The sequence below is a fragment of the Polypterus senegalus genome, chromosome 14, assembly GCF_016835505.1.
Source record: "Polypterus senegalus isolate Bchr_013 chromosome 14, ASM1683550v1, whole genome shotgun sequence".
NCBI lineage: Eukaryota > Metazoa > Chordata > Cladistia > Polypteriformes > Polypteridae > Polypterus > Polypterus senegalus.
Genome location: NC_053167.1, coordinates 55637821 through 55655248, shown reverse-complemented (window position 1 = coordinate 55655248; position 17428 = coordinate 55637821). Strand labels below are relative to the sequence as shown.

The window sequence follows — 17428 nt, the reverse complement described above, 5'->3', positions numbered from 1 at the left end:
TATTTAAAGAACAGGGATCTGTCAAAGTCTGCTCTTCACAACACGTTTGTGGAAGTGTATGATGGTACAAACAAAGGAGATTTCTGAGGACCTCAGAAAAAGAGTTGTTGATGCTCATCAGCCTGGAAAAGGTTACAAAACCATCTCTAAATAGTTTGAACTCCACCAATCCACAGTCAGACAGATTGTGTACAAATGGAGGAAATTCAAGACCATTGTTACCCTCCCCAGGAGTGGTCGACCAACAAAGATCACTCCAAGAGCAAAGCGTGTAATATTCGGCGAAGTCACAAAGGACCCCAGGGTAACTTCTAAGCAACTGAAGGCCTCTCTCACATTGGCTAATGTTCATGTTCATGATTCCACCATCAGGAGAACACTGAACAAAAATGGTGTGCATGGCAGGGTTACAAGAAGAAAGCCACTGCTCTTCCAAAAAAAAATTGCTGCTCGTCTGCAGTTTGTTAAAGATCACGTGGACAAACAAGAAGGCTATTGGAAGAATTTTTTATGGATAGATGAGACCAAAATAGAACTTTTTGGTTTAAATCAAAAGGGTTATGTTTAGAGAAAGGAAAACACTGCATTCCAACATGAGAACCTTTCCCATCTGTGAAACATGGTGATGGTAGTATCATGGTTTGGGCCTGTTTTGCTGCATCTGGGCCAGGATGGCTTGCCTTCATTGATGGAACAATGAATTCTGAATTATATCAGAGAATTCTAAAGGAAAATGTCAGGACCATCTGTCCATTACCTGAATCTCAAGAGAAGGTGGGTCATGCAGCAAGACAATGACCCTAATCCAATTGAAATGTTTTGGAAGGACCTGAAGCGAGCAGTTAATGTGAGGAAACCAACCAACATCCCAGAGTTGAAGCTGTTCTGTACGGAGAAATGGGCTAAAATTCCTCTAAGCCGGTGTCCAGGAATGATCAAAAGTTACCGGAAACATTTTGTTGCAGTTATTGCTGCAAAGGTGGGTCACATCAGATACTGAAAGCAAAGGTTCACATACTTTTGCACTCGCAAATATGTAATATTCAATCATTTTCTTAAATGACCAAGTATAATATTTTTGTCTAATTTGTTTAACTAGTTTCTATTTATCTAATTTTAGGACTTGAGTGAAAATCTGATGATGTTTTAGGTCATATTTATGCAGAAATATAGAAAATTCTAAAGGGTTCACAAACTTTCAAGCATAACTGAAATAGCCTAAACAACGTTTGGAACATGGCGTAGTGGGAAACTGTTTAAGGGGGGACCTTTTTCACTGCTGCACCGCTAAACACGCATACAATGGAGTGCATGTGTTAGTGGAGGTATTGAATGGTGAAAATGGACAGAGAACATTCCGAAACTGAATCTGTAGCAGACAGTAAAGCTGAACATGAGGACACACAAGAACTTTTGCCGAAAAAAGGAGCCATGTCTGTTGTCTGGAGATGCTTTGGTTTTAAAAGGACGGATGTGGACCAGTATGTTCAAATGTGTGAATACTGTTTCTATACTACTGGATAATACTGCAAGCCAAGTTGCATGTTTTATTTTTTTCAATACTGTGTAATGTACCCGAGTACTGTGTAATAGTATGACATTTTGACTTTAATCTCGACGCTTATGACGAGAATAAAATCGAGATGTCGACTTTATTCTCGCCGTTTATGTTGAGATTAAAGTCGACATGTTAACTTTATTCTCGGAATTTGTCATTAAAGTAGAACATCGTAAACTAAACATCTTAAAATGAATATTTAATTTACTAGACTTTCTCAAACCCCGTCATAAGTTATGTAGCACATTAAATGTTTTGTGTTAAGTGTTCCCTGAGCCATGTTAATTGCTACGTGCTTCTTAAACCGACTTCCTCAGCACTAAGAGGCGGCGCAGGAAGCGATCACCACACAGAATACATTAATTTCATGATATTTTTGCTCCCTGAACATTTAGAATGCTAAGATAAATACTTGATATTTTCATGATGAAATGCATTAAAGCATGCATTAATCATGTGGGGGCACGGTGGCGTGGAGGTTGTACTGCTGCCTCGCAGCAAGGGGTTTCTGGGTGTTCCATGCCTTGAATCTGCATGTTTTTATGGTGGGTTTACTCAGCATGCTTCAGTTTCCTTTCAAAGTTATGTAGGATGTGGGGTTTTATTATGATATATTGACCCTGCTAGTGTATGTGTTGCTCGTATTCACCCTGTGATGAGCTGGCGCCCCGTCCTGCCTCGCACACAATGATTGCTGGGATGGGTGAAACCCTGAATGGATAGCATGTCATTAAACATGTATAAAGCAGATTTTTTTTTTAATGTTCTGAACACTCCGTGGTCTAAGTTTATAATTAGTTTTAATTTCACAAAGATGTTTATCGTGTGGTGATTGGTTATGTGGAGAAAGAAAAAGGAAGGATAGGAACTGGGGTTTAGTATGTCAGTCAGGGATAGCATGCATGCAATAAAGAAAGCTCGCTCAGAAGAATATCCATTGAATTCTCCGACCACCAGATCACGAAGCCAACATTTACACAATTTTTAAGTTCAACCTGTGCAATACCCATTCACATATCCAGTTTTCGGAGCCTCGTCACACCTACCATAAAGTTCTCTACCCTGAACATACACCTGGGGACCCCTTACTGCGAGGGAGAAGCACTACCGCCACTACACCGTACGCCCCCCTTCATGTTTAATACCTGCTTTGATGCATTTCATCATGAAAATATCAAGTATTTATCTAAGCATTCTAAATTTTCAGAGAGACAGGAATATCATGAAGTGAATGTATTCTGTGCGGTGATCACTACCTGTGCCTCCTCTTAGTGCAGAGCAAGTCAGTTTAAGACATGCGTAGCGCTTAACAACTGGGTCAGGGAACACTTAACACAAAGCATGTAATGTGCTACATTAACTTATAAACAGGGTTTGAAAAAAATCTAGTAAACTAAACAATGATTTTAGGATGAAGGTTAGTTTACGACACTAATTTAATGACAAATACTATGAGAATAAAGTGGAAATGTCGAGAATATGAGAATAAAGTGGAAATGTCGAGAATAAAGTCAACACGTCAACTTTATTCTCGACATATAGTTTTTTTTTCTTCACCGTTTCCCTAATACGCTTCCATAGTGCTACACCACAAATAGCATTATAAATGCAAGTTGCAGTTGTATTATTTATGTATATGGCTTAGCTTGAAGCAAGGTCCATATTAATGCAGTTTGCCTTAATGATGGTTCAGTTGGTAAAGATGTCATCATCAAGTTGCACTTGTTTTATTTTATTTGGTGAATACTGTGTAATGCACCTGGGCTTGAAGTCTTGAAGTAATAGTATTATTACTGGAAGATGCACTATTCTTTATATTATTGTTATTTATTAATTAGTTTAATGATGGTAAAGTTGTTTAAAAAGTCACTTTAACATGTCAGTGGACAGAGATTGTTAACATTAACAGAAAGTGTAGTTGGTTTACAAAAAATATTTACTATTCCTTTTCTAAGACATGTTCAGTGCAATACAACTTTTGACAAGCACCTCCAGATATTTTACTAAGTCTAAATGGCTCTTTGGATGGTTGAAAATATGTTGTCAAAATTATAGTTTAAGTTGTTTGCAAAATTTGTTCAATAAAAGGTTCTATATTTTGACTGCAACTGTCATGTAATGTAATTCCTTCTCTTCATTAGTGCCACCCCTTTGAAAACTGTCACTTTATGGGGCCATGCAAACCTGTATTAATACTTGTGTACACATTAAAATGTTTTTTTTGTGCAATGTACAATTCTCATGGTAGTGGAATAGGTTATTCTTAGCCAATCTACTGCAGTAATTACAGTGGAAAATGTGGTTAACATTCAATCATGTATGGGGAAAAAAATACCGTTGAATACCGTAATTCCGGTATAATTTAGAAAAATACCATGATAAAGAATTTTGGGCATACCGCCCAGCACTACTGCAAAAACATATATGGGTCACTCATGGATTGGACAAGATCAGAAGGTCTGCCGTTTATTTACAACTAAGTCTAAGTAATGACCAAGACAAAAATCCCAGACATATTTTTTTGACTTTGTAAATACCAGCAAGAATGCTATTTTAGGTCTCTATAAAAGGGATACCATTAAGAATACAGTCTATCTACTATTTTTGAAAAATATGTAATAAATCAACTTTGATCATAAATCAAAAAAAAAAAAAAAAAATCACACACAAAACATGAGATTTACTTGCATCTATGAGATCCCCAGTTAGACTATAAGCCAGATTCAAGTGCCTTTTAAAGGGGAAAGCGGGAATGCAGGCAGGCAGAGAAAGCGGGCAGAAGCAGGTGGACACTGGATGGATTTTTGTTGGGACCGGCCAAGGAGCATGACGAAACCATGGTGGGAGCAGGACTAAAAAAAAAAAAAATCAGTACCATGTAGATGTCTACTCCAAACCATAAAATAGGACAGCAATCTATCGATTAAATGTCAATTGCATATTTTCAGCAAAAAACGGCTGGTCCAAACTGTTGCTGATAAACTGGTGCTTTACTTATTACCATTATCATGCATATATGTAGCCGAAAAGTTATTAGTATTTATCTTGAAATATATTTTATGCTTCTAAGCAGGTTGCAGAGTAGTTAGTTAAATCAGAATAATGTACTTTGTAATTGTAGAGTAAAAAATCAGTTGTAGAAGATAAGGTGAGCAAATAAAAAAGAGCCCTGTTTCTTCAAAGCAATTTTTAGTTTATGTTAAAACCAAATGTTAAATTTATTAAGTACAATAATCTTAGTAGTATGTAATTATGAAATTAAATCAGCCTACATTTATAGCCGATTTAACAAAGGATTACACAAAGTGACTAACAGTGGTCCCTAACAATATTCATTCATTAAAGTAGAGGTTTTTCATACAAGAAACCAGATTAACCTCTGACAAGAACAAGAAAAGATTTTTAACAAACCCAACTTTACCATCTTTATTTACAGCAAGAATCCTGGCGGGGTAGAAACGACAATCTGACCAGCTTGCAAAAACCTTATCATTCACTTTGAACTCCTGTGAAAACAGAAAAAGCAAAATGATTAATAACTGAACCAATTATAACTATCTTAATATTTTTCCCTTTTTTATTTTAAATGTATGTATGTTATATTTCAATTTGAAACAAAGTCTATATGACTTGGTTTGAAAACAGTCAGTCCTGGATACAGTAGATCATCACATGAATTGTGTACCTGCCCTTTCAATTAATCAAGAATTTCTCTCCTTATTTTGTGTTATGGCCTAACACTGTCCTCTGATGGGGGTAGGGTGTATATGGAAGAATGGGCATGGAGTCTTCTCTTTTGATTTCTTAGTTGAATTTGTATTAGCATTTTAATCTTTCCCAGTGCTTTATCCATTTCCTACTCTGTATTTTTCCAACTTCTTTAAGTAGTTGTAATCTTACATTGGGATTAGAGTTAAATATCTCTTTGTTCTCTTAAAAAAATCTCATTAACCAATTAACAATTTTTTTAAAGTCTCCTTAGATAAATGCTTATGTTATTCAGGGCTATTTCCTGCCTTGCTGCCAGTGCTACTTGGCTATGTGCCATGTTTCTCAGAGGCCAATAACCTGGTTTCTCAAACTGAAATAAGGGTTTACATGGCATTTTAGAAAACAGGTTTCTGAGAATAACTAGGGTATTGAGGCATATGTAAATGTGTCTACTGAAAAAAATGTGAAATCCAACTTTTAAGTAAATTTATTCTGAAAAAAAAATTCCTCATCAAGAAATTATTGTTAAAAATACCACAAGAACCTCAACTATTGTCACCCTTGCATTTAATACTTTGCACAACCAACCTTTGCCAATAAAACAGCACTCATTCTTCTCCTATAGCATCTTATAATGTTAGAAAATCTAGAAAGGTAATCAAGAGACTATTCCCATTTACAGAATGCCTCTAAGATCACCCTGGGACCTAGGTCCTCTCTTAGGCACTCTCCTCTTCAGTTCATCCCACAGGTTTTCAGTAGGGTTTAGGTCTGGGAACTGAGACAGCGATGGCAGAAGCTTGATTATGTGTTCCTTTAACCATTTCTGTGTTAATATGCACATATATTTTGGATCATCGTCCCCCTGGAAGATCCAGCGACAACCCAGTTTCAGTTTCTTGGCAGAGGAAGCCAGATTTTAATTTTGTCTCCTGGTATTTCACAAAATCCATGCTGCCATGTACTCCAACAAGGTTCCCAGGGGCTTTGGAGGAAAAACAGCCCTACAACATTAAAAAACATCTACTATACACGACAGTGGAGCTAAAATAATTTTCAGTACAGCCATCCTTCCTTTAATGCCAAACACAGTTTGAGTGTTTGCTGCCAAAAAGCTCAATTTCCATTTCATCTGACCATAGAACATGGTTCTAATAGCGTTTAGCAAACTCCAGATGCTTACGTTTGTAGTTAAATTACATGAAAGGCTTTTCTGGCATGTAATCCAAGTAATCTGTTACTATGGAGGTGGCATCTGATGGAAGATTTGGAGACTTCGTGACCCCAAGATGCTCCTTTTTTCTCTATTTCTCCAACAGTAATCATTGGGGATTTTTTTACCTCTCCTACCATCCTGCTCACTGTGAGTGATGGCAAAATAAATGTGCGTCTTCTTCCAGGCAATCTGATAACAGTTCCAGTTGATCTGAACTTTTTAATTATTGCCCTAATTATAGATACAGTATTAGCATTTTCAGATGAGTTGCAATTTTTTTTATACCCATTCCCTGACTTGTGAAGGTCATCACACTTTATCCTCATTTGAACTGTGTGTTCTCTTATCCTTCCCATGCTGATGATTAAATAAAATTTGGCCTCTGTGCCAGCTCATATTTATATTCCAGTGAAATAGGGAGTCATGGATTATGCTTTAAAAGTTTCTACACACTCAGATCAACTTTAGATATAAATGAGTTGTACTTTGTTCATAAAAATTTCTCAAGGTGCCAATTATCATGGCACACGTGGTTTTGTTAAAAATAAATATTTTTGGTGACAGATGTTTTTTTTCTCTCAGAATTAATTCACTTCAATTGAATTTTGGATTTCTGTTTTTTCAGTTCAAGGTAAGTCACCAGAAAGTGATTTGTTTACAACCCTTTTACTCCTCTTTATACCAGGGGTACCAGTAATTGAGTATATATGTAGCAACCTCTACTATAGCAATGTGCAAATATGTGATAGACATTAAATGATATGAAAATGTCCTTAAAAAAACGTGTTTCTAAAGAAATTACATTTGAAAACATTAATATAAAAAATTAACATACAACTACTATTGTAATGATAAGGCTAAAGCAAGATGAACAAAGTGCTGACAGGTATTTAAATAAAACCTGCTCAGAGCACTTGGTGGGGAGAGTCAGTCTGGAAAAAGAAAAAAAAAATCACACGGAGTACATACAAACTATGCAGAGAGAGTGCATATGCTACAGTGTTTCCCTGAAAATAAGACCGGGTCTTATATTAATTTTTGCTCCAAAAGATGCACTAGTGCTTATTTTCAAGGGATATCTTATATTTTTTCATGTACAACAATATACATTTATCCAAATACAGTTATGTCATCATCTTCTGGAATATCATCATAACTCTCCACATTCAAACCCTGAATTCCGGCCTGAATTTTGCAAGAGTCGCATATTCCCCAAAGTAATGACACAATATAGTCCTGCTCCCACCATACAATGACCTGACAGCAGCGGCAAGCAGCAATAGATCGCCACACAAGAACACATTACATTTATAATATTCCAACTCTCTGCACATTCAGAATTCTTAGATTTATACTTGATATCACTTTCATGATGAAATGCATTAAAATATGCCTGTTACATTATACAGATAATCGGTAACTTTGTTTAAATAATGAATACTCTTAATAGCTACACATACGGGGGTGGCACAGTGGTAGCGCTGCTGTCTCGCAGGAAGTCACGTTCCTTGTGATCCTTGCCCGGAGTTTGTATGTTTTCCTGGTGAGTTTCAACAGTGTGCTCAGTTTTTCATGTAAAGACATGAAGGTTTGGGGATTTGGTGAAGCTACAATGACGCCAGTGTATGTGTGTGCTTGTGTTCACCTTGCGATGAGCCAATGCCCCATCCAGGGATTTTGTTTTTGTCTTGCGCCAATGCTGCTGGAATGGCTACATCCCTAAATTGATGGATGTAATCATTAAACATCCTTTTCAGAGATATTGTGGCAAGGTGTGCTTGGAATTTAATGGATGTTTCAGGCACACACATCACAACACATGCATCACAACACATGAAGTATAAACCTGGTCTTAGGCCTCTTACTTTTCAGCCGACGATCTTAACTAGGGCTTATTTTTGGGGTAGGGCTTATATTACAGAGCACCCTGAAAATCATGCTAGTGCTTATTTTCGGAGTAGGTCTTACTTTTGGGGAAACACGGTAGTCAAGAACTCCATGATCTGAAGAATTGAAGCTGCAAAGCTAATCATAAACAAAAAATGTTCAGGTTGGGCTGACTAGCAAATTAATTCAGTCCGAGTGCGTTGTGTGTACCAAAAGATGTACTAATGCTCTTTCCAGGGTTGGGTTTAATCCTTTATTTGAGGTTTCTAGGAAAGAGCTTCCCAAAACATATACACTGTATTTGGCATAACTGGTTTCGGAAATTATGTCTGTGATATATGCATTGTAACTATTCCTTAATGCTATAATCTTACACCCATCCATTTCTTGAACCTTCATAAATCTATATATAATTCACTAAGAGCATGCAAGACCGGGAGCCTCGCCCGCCAACTCGAAGACCATTAGATACGCTTGACAGAGCCCCGCCCGCCAACTCTAACTAAGGGCAAGCAAGACAGAGAGCCACGCCCACCAACTCAGAACCCCGTCCACCAACTCGAAGACCATGGGATACGCACGACAGAGCCCTGCATCTCTAATCCTACTGCTGCGTCCACCGTCACTCTCGATCAAACAGCAATAATTAGCAAACAAACAAAGATAACTGGCAGTAACAGTGCAAAATTCACAATTGGTATGCCAGTTTGAAAAGATAAGTTTTGAGGGTAATTTTAAAATGTGTTATTGAATCAAGCTGATGTATATGAGAGAGAAGAGAATTCCCGAGTTGAGGAGCACTATGAGGAACGCTCAAGCTCCCATAGCACAGAGTTTGATGTTTGGTACAGAAAGTACAGCTGCAGATGAGAATCAGAGTGAGCGAGGCAAGTGTCAGTCTGTAGGAGATCAGTGAGGTTGTGGAGAGCTTTAAATGTTAAGAGCGGTATTTATTATTGTATTCTGTAGTTAACAGGGAGCCAGTGAAGAAGTTGAGAGAGAATAGGTGTAGTATGTTCAGTGGATTTAGAACAGCAGGTTATTATCCTGGCAGCAGAATTTTGAATAAATTGTAAGCGATGGATACGTTTTTGTGGGATGACAGATAGAACACCATTACAGTAATCTATACATGAGGTGACTCGGGCATTAACCAATACTTTAGTACCGTGTTGAGTAAGAACAGGACGAAGTCTAGAAATGTTTCGGAGATGGAAGAAAGCAGTCCGAGAAATGTTACTTATATGGGAGGAATTATTTAATAATAATAATTATTATTATTTAATAATTGCCATTATTAGAGTATAAATGGATATAAATAATTGCATGTAATTGCACGTTATTGTTTTTTCATCAGAAAACCCGGTTTCCACGTCTACCTGTATTAGTTTAAATGGCACTTTTACCACATGCAATAGGGCGGACGCGCTGACTTATCGTGTCGACTGGGCAACACAGTGAATGCGGAGTCTATCTATATATGTCTACCTTTTCTGTAGCCTGCTACAGGAAGGTACTCTCTCGACCATTGGCATTGGTTTCACTCCTTGCTATTTTCATTATACTGCGACAGTGGTTTCCTAAGCCTTTGTTATACTGAATTCCTTTCTCACCGTTTTTCGTTCTTATTCTTACACTGCCATATGCTACGGTGGGCTTCGGCAAGTAAGTTTTATTGCCGTATAGAGAAGGACTGCCGACACTGTATTTGGCATAACTGGTTTCGGAAATTATGTCTGTGATGTATGCATTGTAACTATTCCTCAATGCTATAATCTTACACCCATCCATTTCTTGAACCTTCATAAATAAGTTTTATTGCCGTATAGAGAAGGACTGCATTTCCAGTAGCACAGAGTGAAAATGAAGGAAGGAATTTACCACACACGGGGTACTACTCCATCGCATATTGGTGCCTGGTCACTATGGTGCTAATTTGAGATAAAATGCTGTAGTGTTAGCATAATAATAAAGAAACATTTTGATACCCCAGTGTTTTTATTGATATACATTTTTTTAATACTGAATATCAAGGTTCTACCTGGGGCTGGCAGGTCACTCGGCAGATCTTTATTAACTGGCTTGTGGTCAGTGTACACAACACTTCATCAGGAAAAAGGAGAAAAATTTAACTCTTACCAGCATTGCCAAAGGCAGTACTGATAATTAACTTATTTGGCAAGGCTCCTACTTTATTTTCATTACCTTTATCTGTAGGAGGCAGTCTGTGGGCATAAGCACACTCGTTTTAAGAAGCAGAATGATAACATTTATTGATAAACACAAAGATTATAGAAACATGATAACTGCATATATACCAACAAAGACGACAGGATACAAGGCAGATGAGACAAACATAACACGGAAGAGGCGGTGTATTTAATAGCTATTTATAGTTCTACTTTATTTTGGCACAGGTAAATAGTTTTATCTATTTATTATACCAAGTCTGTAAGGATGATGTCAAATGTGTGGTGTTGTTGTATGTTGTTACTTCAGGCTGAAATGGAAAATTCTTCTTGCAATGGAGTGCACACTTTCTTTTTGAGATATAGCCGTTTGTTCATAGTGTGATGTGCTTTTCTTAGTTCGGATCTTTATTGTGTCCTCGGCAACTTCATAGGGAACAGAATTACTCTTTTTGGCACAAGAGTTTAGATTCTGAAGAATCTTCTTAAAGTAAAGGCTACAGTGTGGGCCTTAACTTTCAGGTCTACAAAGAGAAGAGATTGTCAACCTCTAGCTCCCCAAAGCAGCTCATCAGCTTTTATGTTTCAGAGTGATTTTAAAGAGCAGAGATTAATGCAACTAGTTTTAAAGGAAGGTGTTGGATTAAAGTCCCTTCAAGTTGCTGATCCAGTACTTGCTTATAGGCATGTTATTTTGTCAATCACAGTTGCCAGCAGTGGAATTAACACTCTTGTTCTTCGGTGTCCACTATTGTTGAGTTTTATTTAGCTATAAATGTTATTTTCAGGGGATTTCATTTTAGTGGTTTTTATGTTTGTTGAACAGCTAACTTTCAAGACTTTAAAGACTTTCATTCAAGAGCAGATGTGGTATGCAGTTTAATTTTAAAAATACCCCATTAATACAAAACATAAGATATGAACATGGCTGGTTATGAAGGAGCTTATTGTAAAAGAGTTTTTTCAACAAATAAATAAAAATAAATACAATTAAAAAAAGGAACCAGCATTGGAATTAACCGATTCTTTTAGCATGAAACTGGTGATCTTTCGCACATGCAATATAGCTAGAAAACTTTAAAAGAAACAAAATGCATGGTGTTTTAATAATTAAAAACCATTGTACAGTATAATCATTAAGGATACAGTGTAAGAGACATGTTAAATGTGCAGCTAAAATCAAAACATGCTTTACATTTATTCAAAATGTATTTCATCACATGGAAGGACATTTCAAACAAATATGAAACTGTTTTTCAAGCATTTGAATGTAATCACTGCTATTTTTGAGTTAAAATGCATGGTTAATATGTACAATTTACAATCACATTTAAACAATATATGTACTACTTCAGAGATGTGTCAAAAAGCAAAATAGTTGGAAATACTTACAGGGTCCCCTTCCTCAGCCTGTAGTCCCTCTTTTCTCAGCTGTACACGTTCTACAGGCCGTAAATATGGGCTATCCCAGTCAAACCATTCATCATAACGATGGCTCCACTGTCGGTAGTGGATAAGGACTTTCTCTTCATCATAATCAATCTTTTCAATGCTGGCTGAATACCTAGCCACACAAAACAGGTTGTTGTAAATATAAACAAGACAAAAAATTTAAGCAATATGTTAAAAGTATTAGGACACCACCAATGAACAGAAAAAATAAAACTTGGCAAACATGGAGGAAACGGGTTTCTTATTTGCAATTTACAGTATGTAGTTAAGTTGCAAACTCTACTTTCCAGTAAGATCAACTTACTGTATATACCAGTTATTGTTTGATATATAGAGCTTTATTTGTCCCCATTGTGAAATTTGGCTTTTTTTTAGATATTCTTTAAATAAATAAATAAATGCATAAGTAAATAAATAATTACATACACACACACATTTTGTTTGAACAAAAAATAAAATTAAAAAGAAAAAAACTTCTGACTTGGCTGTCGCAGTGAGGCATTATACAGGTATATTGCCGTTGCAGTGTTCTCCTCAGAAATTTTTTCCAGCCAGGTGGCATGAAAAAGTAGCCGGGTGGAGCGGGTCGGGGAAATTTGGTGGTGGGGAAAATTAAATGTGCACTATTTTTATTAGTTAATTATTATTAACTAGCAAAATACCCGCGCTTTGCAGCGACGAAGTACTGCCTTAAAATTTTTATTAAGAAGAAAATTAAACCTTTTTAAACTGAGGGAAAATATACCAATAATTATTTGTTAAGGATCTCTGTATATGTGAGTTTGGCCCTCCGGTTGTAATATGACCAAGCTGTGCGCTGAGCTTACTCTTGAGCATGCAACGTACAGTTGGCCATGTGAACAGTAATCTTGTTTCAAATCTCACAGCTTGGATTGCTGCCGTCATAATCGGTTTGAGTTTCATGGTTTGTTTCAATTACGACAGTACAATAATTGTAGGACGTGTTGAAGAGTCATTCAGCATCTGTCAAGCGTTATAAGTATACAACCGCTTTCATCAATAACTTCACATCCAGCTTTTAAGAGTTTAAACATTCATAAACATCGAAGTGTCCACTACTGAAATCGTCACCTGTGAATCTAAGATGTTTGAGAGGCATTGGCAGTTGTCGAAAGGTGTAAAATATTTGGCCATTATGGTACACTTGAAAGCGACAACCAAACAATTCAGCGGCAGCCATCAACTCACATGCAGATCCATAGGTGAAGGGCTTAAGCATTTCACTCTTATAGTGCTCCTGTGTAGTAGAATTATCTCCTGTACCGTCATCAGTCCACACCTTAAACCTGTCCCAGTCATTCAATACATAAGACACAATGTTCCTCCGGATATCAAGAGTGAGCCTGATATGGCGTGCAATATGTAACAAAGAGAATGGAAAAGGTAGGTGCCATCTCCGGGCATGGAAACCACTCGGTAAGTGACAGTTCTTTGATCGACGGTAATCACCTCGATAGACATGTTAATGGGGGTACGGTTGGAATGATAAAGGAAATGGGTACCTGAACAGTGTAAAGTAAGTCTAAAACACCTACACACTAACTATAATCATAATAAATGAACAATAAAACAGCGGAGAAGCTGTGGATTAAATAAAAATGTTGTAGTTATCAGCAGGGAGATGTGAATCCAGTGGTGAAGCAAGGAAGGGAATGTAGAGACTGAAGCGACGGACGGCCTTATATAGGCAGGCAGCCAACAACGTGGGAGGCGTTGGGATGGGGGACCCAACGCCGCCACACACGGTGACCGAGCTGTAGGCTATGGACGTATTTATGTACGTAAGTAGGATTCAGTTAGAGTTGGAAACCCGCGTATCAAATTTCTTGAAGACGGGCCCATAAGTAACAAAGACCGTTAAAAAGTTCAATATGGCGGCCGACAGTGGCATCATACCACCAAAATAAGTACGTACATTGGTTTCGGTTAGCGCAGGGAAGCCGCCTACCAAATTTCGCGAAGATGGGGCCATGAATAAGAAAGTTCAAAATGGCAGACGTTGTTGACCGTTACGCGTAGAATTTCGAAATGAAACCTGCTTAACTTTTTATGTAAGCTGTAAGCCTGCCAAATTTCAGCCTTCTACCTACACATGAAGTTGGAGACTTAGTGACGTTGGAAACTTCAATATGGAAGCCGCCTACCAAATTTCGTGAGGATGGGGCCATAAATAACAAAGTTCAACATGGCGGACGTTGTCAACCGTTATTGACCGTTACGTGTAGAATTTCGAAATGAAACCTGCTTAACTTTTGTAAGTAAGCTGTAAGGAATAAGCCTGCCAAATTTCACCCTTCTACCTACACGGGAAGTTGGAGAATTAGTGATGAGTAAGTGAGTCAGTGAGCGAGTGAGTGAGGGCTTTGCCTTTTACTAGTATAGATTATTTTCCAATGCTTAATATGACTTCCTTTTTTAAGGTTTGACAGAATATTTTTATTAAATTTAAGTATCCAAATCAGGACCCTGCAACCCTAACAAACATTTTAAAAAACAATTGTTATGACATAAACCAAGAGGCACAAGTACTGTCGCTGTTGGGAAGTGAAAACAATAAAAAAAAATTATGGGAAACCTAATGAAGAAAAATTTAAAAATATTCTTCAAAGCCAGCTTGCATATGCAGAAGGTGTCTTCAGTTAAATATTTATTCTTCTTTTCTTTCTAGAGGCCCAGTGGTCTGCAGCTTTCCCATAATCAAAGTCCCCAGGATCTGGGCCCTCCAAGGAGATCAGCATGACATTATTTAGCGTGTTTTGATTCATGCGATTCCTCAAACATGTCTTGATCCTTTCAAAAGCAGAAAACTACCTTTCACATTCAGCTGTGCTCACTAGCCCAATATGAGCTAGTCTGGTTAAATTTGGAAATGACTCTTTGAGCTCTGATGTCGCTGCCATTTTTAGTAAAATCTGTTTTGGACTGAAGTCTTTGTATGATTCACTTCTGATCATTTTTGACGCAACTGTCCATTCTTGCCTGCTACTTTCATATTTTAAAATTGGAGGGATACCATATTTAGAGTAATGACCAAAAGAATTTCAGCAGACTCACTTATCTTGAGTTTCTGCATTAAAAACCTTTGAAAAGCTGGAAATAATTGGCATGTCAGGGAATCTTGCATCTAGGTGCATGACAACTGTCTTTAGGTATTTATCAAATATTGCAGTTTTGAATGACATCACTCTGTGAATAAACAATGTGGAGATCTGACCGTTCTTCTGCCAAACGATGAAGGGTTTGAAAATATCTCCCAGGAGTGTCTTTCAACTCCATGATGGACACTTTTGTGGCGAGCAAAATTGGCTCAATTTCGGCAAGATGTGCCAAGTCTTAGATAAGTTGGACAACAAAGGTAATATGTCTGAAAGCATCATCTGAGAGAAAAAAAAACATTGTTCGTTTTAATACATCTGCTTAATCCTTCTGCTGTGATGTCATTTCGTTCAGTGGCTTCTCTTTCCAGCGCAGTTATGACACTCATCATACACTGTCGTAGTGACTGTACTGCAAAGTCATGAGTAGGGCTGCAACGATTAATTGACGACGTCAACTACAAAAAATCGTCGACGTGGATTTTTTATTATCGACGCGTCAAACAGAACCTTCAATAAAAGCTCCAGTCACAAAGAACCACATTGGCTTATGTAACTGCAATGCACTACATTAACATCTGGGGGCAGTATCGTTTGTTATTGTTTGTCAAGACTGCATACAGTCCTACCAATGAAGAACAACGTCTGAGGAGAAGAAGAATTTGGAGGAAAATAAACGTTGTTGCAATGGCGAGTCGCATACAGGAGGGGGAAGGAGATGGAAAAAAATTTAGAAACTTTCTAAAGTGTGGGAGCACTTCACCAAATTAGAAAAAAAAGTTGAATGCAGATTATTCAAAGCAGAGCTTTCTTTTCTGTGTATATCATGGTTTTGACAATGATAGTTAAAGCTTAAACCGACACATACATGGGGGTTAATGCACCCCTGGACACCAAATACTTTTTAGCTGCGCTTTTTAAGTAAACGTCACAATTCACAAAGAAAATGTGAAATTTTAACGGAACACGTATTTCTTTTCATGAAAAGAGCATCACAATTACTGTAACACTGATCATTTTACACACTGCAAATGAACTGTAAAAACTTTTAAAAAAAACTACTGCAACAATTTATTATTATATGTTCAAAGTGCAACTGAAGCCATTGATGAAATTCAGCAAAATCACCGAACCAACTGCGCCTGAACTGGTTTCATGCAAACACACAGAGGTAAACGCTGATGACTGCAGGCTCTTTTAGTGCAGCGGCTGAATCCCAGAGACAGTGAGGCTGCAGTGCTGCAGGGGCCAGCAGTGCTCATGAGCTGGCTGCTCAACGAATATACGCAGTGACTGGTCAACTCTGGCGTGCTGCCAAATTGCACTGAGAAACAACTTTAGCCGTTTGCGGAGTTCAATGAATGTACGTCGCTGTATATACTCAGCTTCGGCGTACTACTAAATTGCACTGGAAACCAACTCTAGCTGGTTGCAGCGGTTTAAGGGTTAAGTGCATATAACTTCAGTTATGTTTGCTAACGTGTTTGGAGCTATAGTAAAAGAGTGAATAGGAGTAGCTGAGCCGTCCTAGTTTTTTTTTTCCTTCTTTTTTCGTATAATATTTGAGTTCATATGAATAGTAAACCATCTCTAACTAACTTTAGGTAACTTGTGTTTTGGAGTATATCAGTAATTAGCTTGTTACATATTTTAGTCCGTTATTTTTTATTTTGGCATAATACAGTACATGATGTGATAAACTACACCACTTTTCCTTCAGAGTGTGATGATTAAAACAACTTTTTCCGTCTGCAAAATCATTCCTTTGTATTCCTGCTACCTGTACTCCCTCTGAGCGTTTATTCTCAGCAGCTGGGATCATTGTCTCAAAGAAGAGAGCCAGCCTCACACCACAGTTTGTCGAAATGCTCATGTTCTTGCACTGCAATCAGGAATATATGAACTGAATCTTTTATAAACTGTACATTATTGTTTTATTTTAATTGTATTGAAGCTTTATTTAAACTTTTGGTCTTTAAGGCACACCAGTGGCCATTTTTGGTTAAGTCAAATGCACTTTTTCTGTTTAAAGACTATGTGCACTTTAGTTTGTATTGTTTAATGTATTTCTTTTTTATTGTGAAGGTCAAACCAATATAAAACATTGATTATTTTCAAATTCATATTTCACTGGTTTTTATTTTAATTTGATTATTATAACTTTTAATCGTGTTAATGCAGACACATCAGGGTGACATTCACAGGTGGACATACGTGAGCAGATAAGGTAAGACATGCACTGGAGCCCAGAACAGGATATGCAACCACAAGTCACAGGCATTAAAATGCTCAGGCATGA

At 37.4% G+C, this 17428-nt stretch overlaps 1 protein-coding gene across 5 annotated transcripts in view; it reads right to left on the bottom strand.

Annotated features, from left to right (window-relative positions):
- Window positions 1–17428, bottom strand: part of phf20b (PHD finger protein 20, b) — a 161199-nt gene that overhangs the window by 92948 nt on the left and 50823 nt on the right. For 4 of the 5 annotated variants that reach the window (XM_039735526.1, XM_039735527.1, XM_039735530.1 and 1 more), the window contains 3 exons: window positions 11954–12125; window positions 4980–5064; window positions 4243–4410 (listed from right to left, as the gene is read on the bottom strand). In XM_039735526.1, the coding sequence (XP_039591460.1) occupies window positions 4243–4410; window positions 4980–5064; window positions 11954–12125 (425 nt within the window). The remainder of the gene's footprint in view (window positions 1–4242; window positions 4411–4979; window positions 5065–11953; window positions 12126–17428) is intronic. The other variant, XM_039735531.1, reaches the window with a different exon arrangement.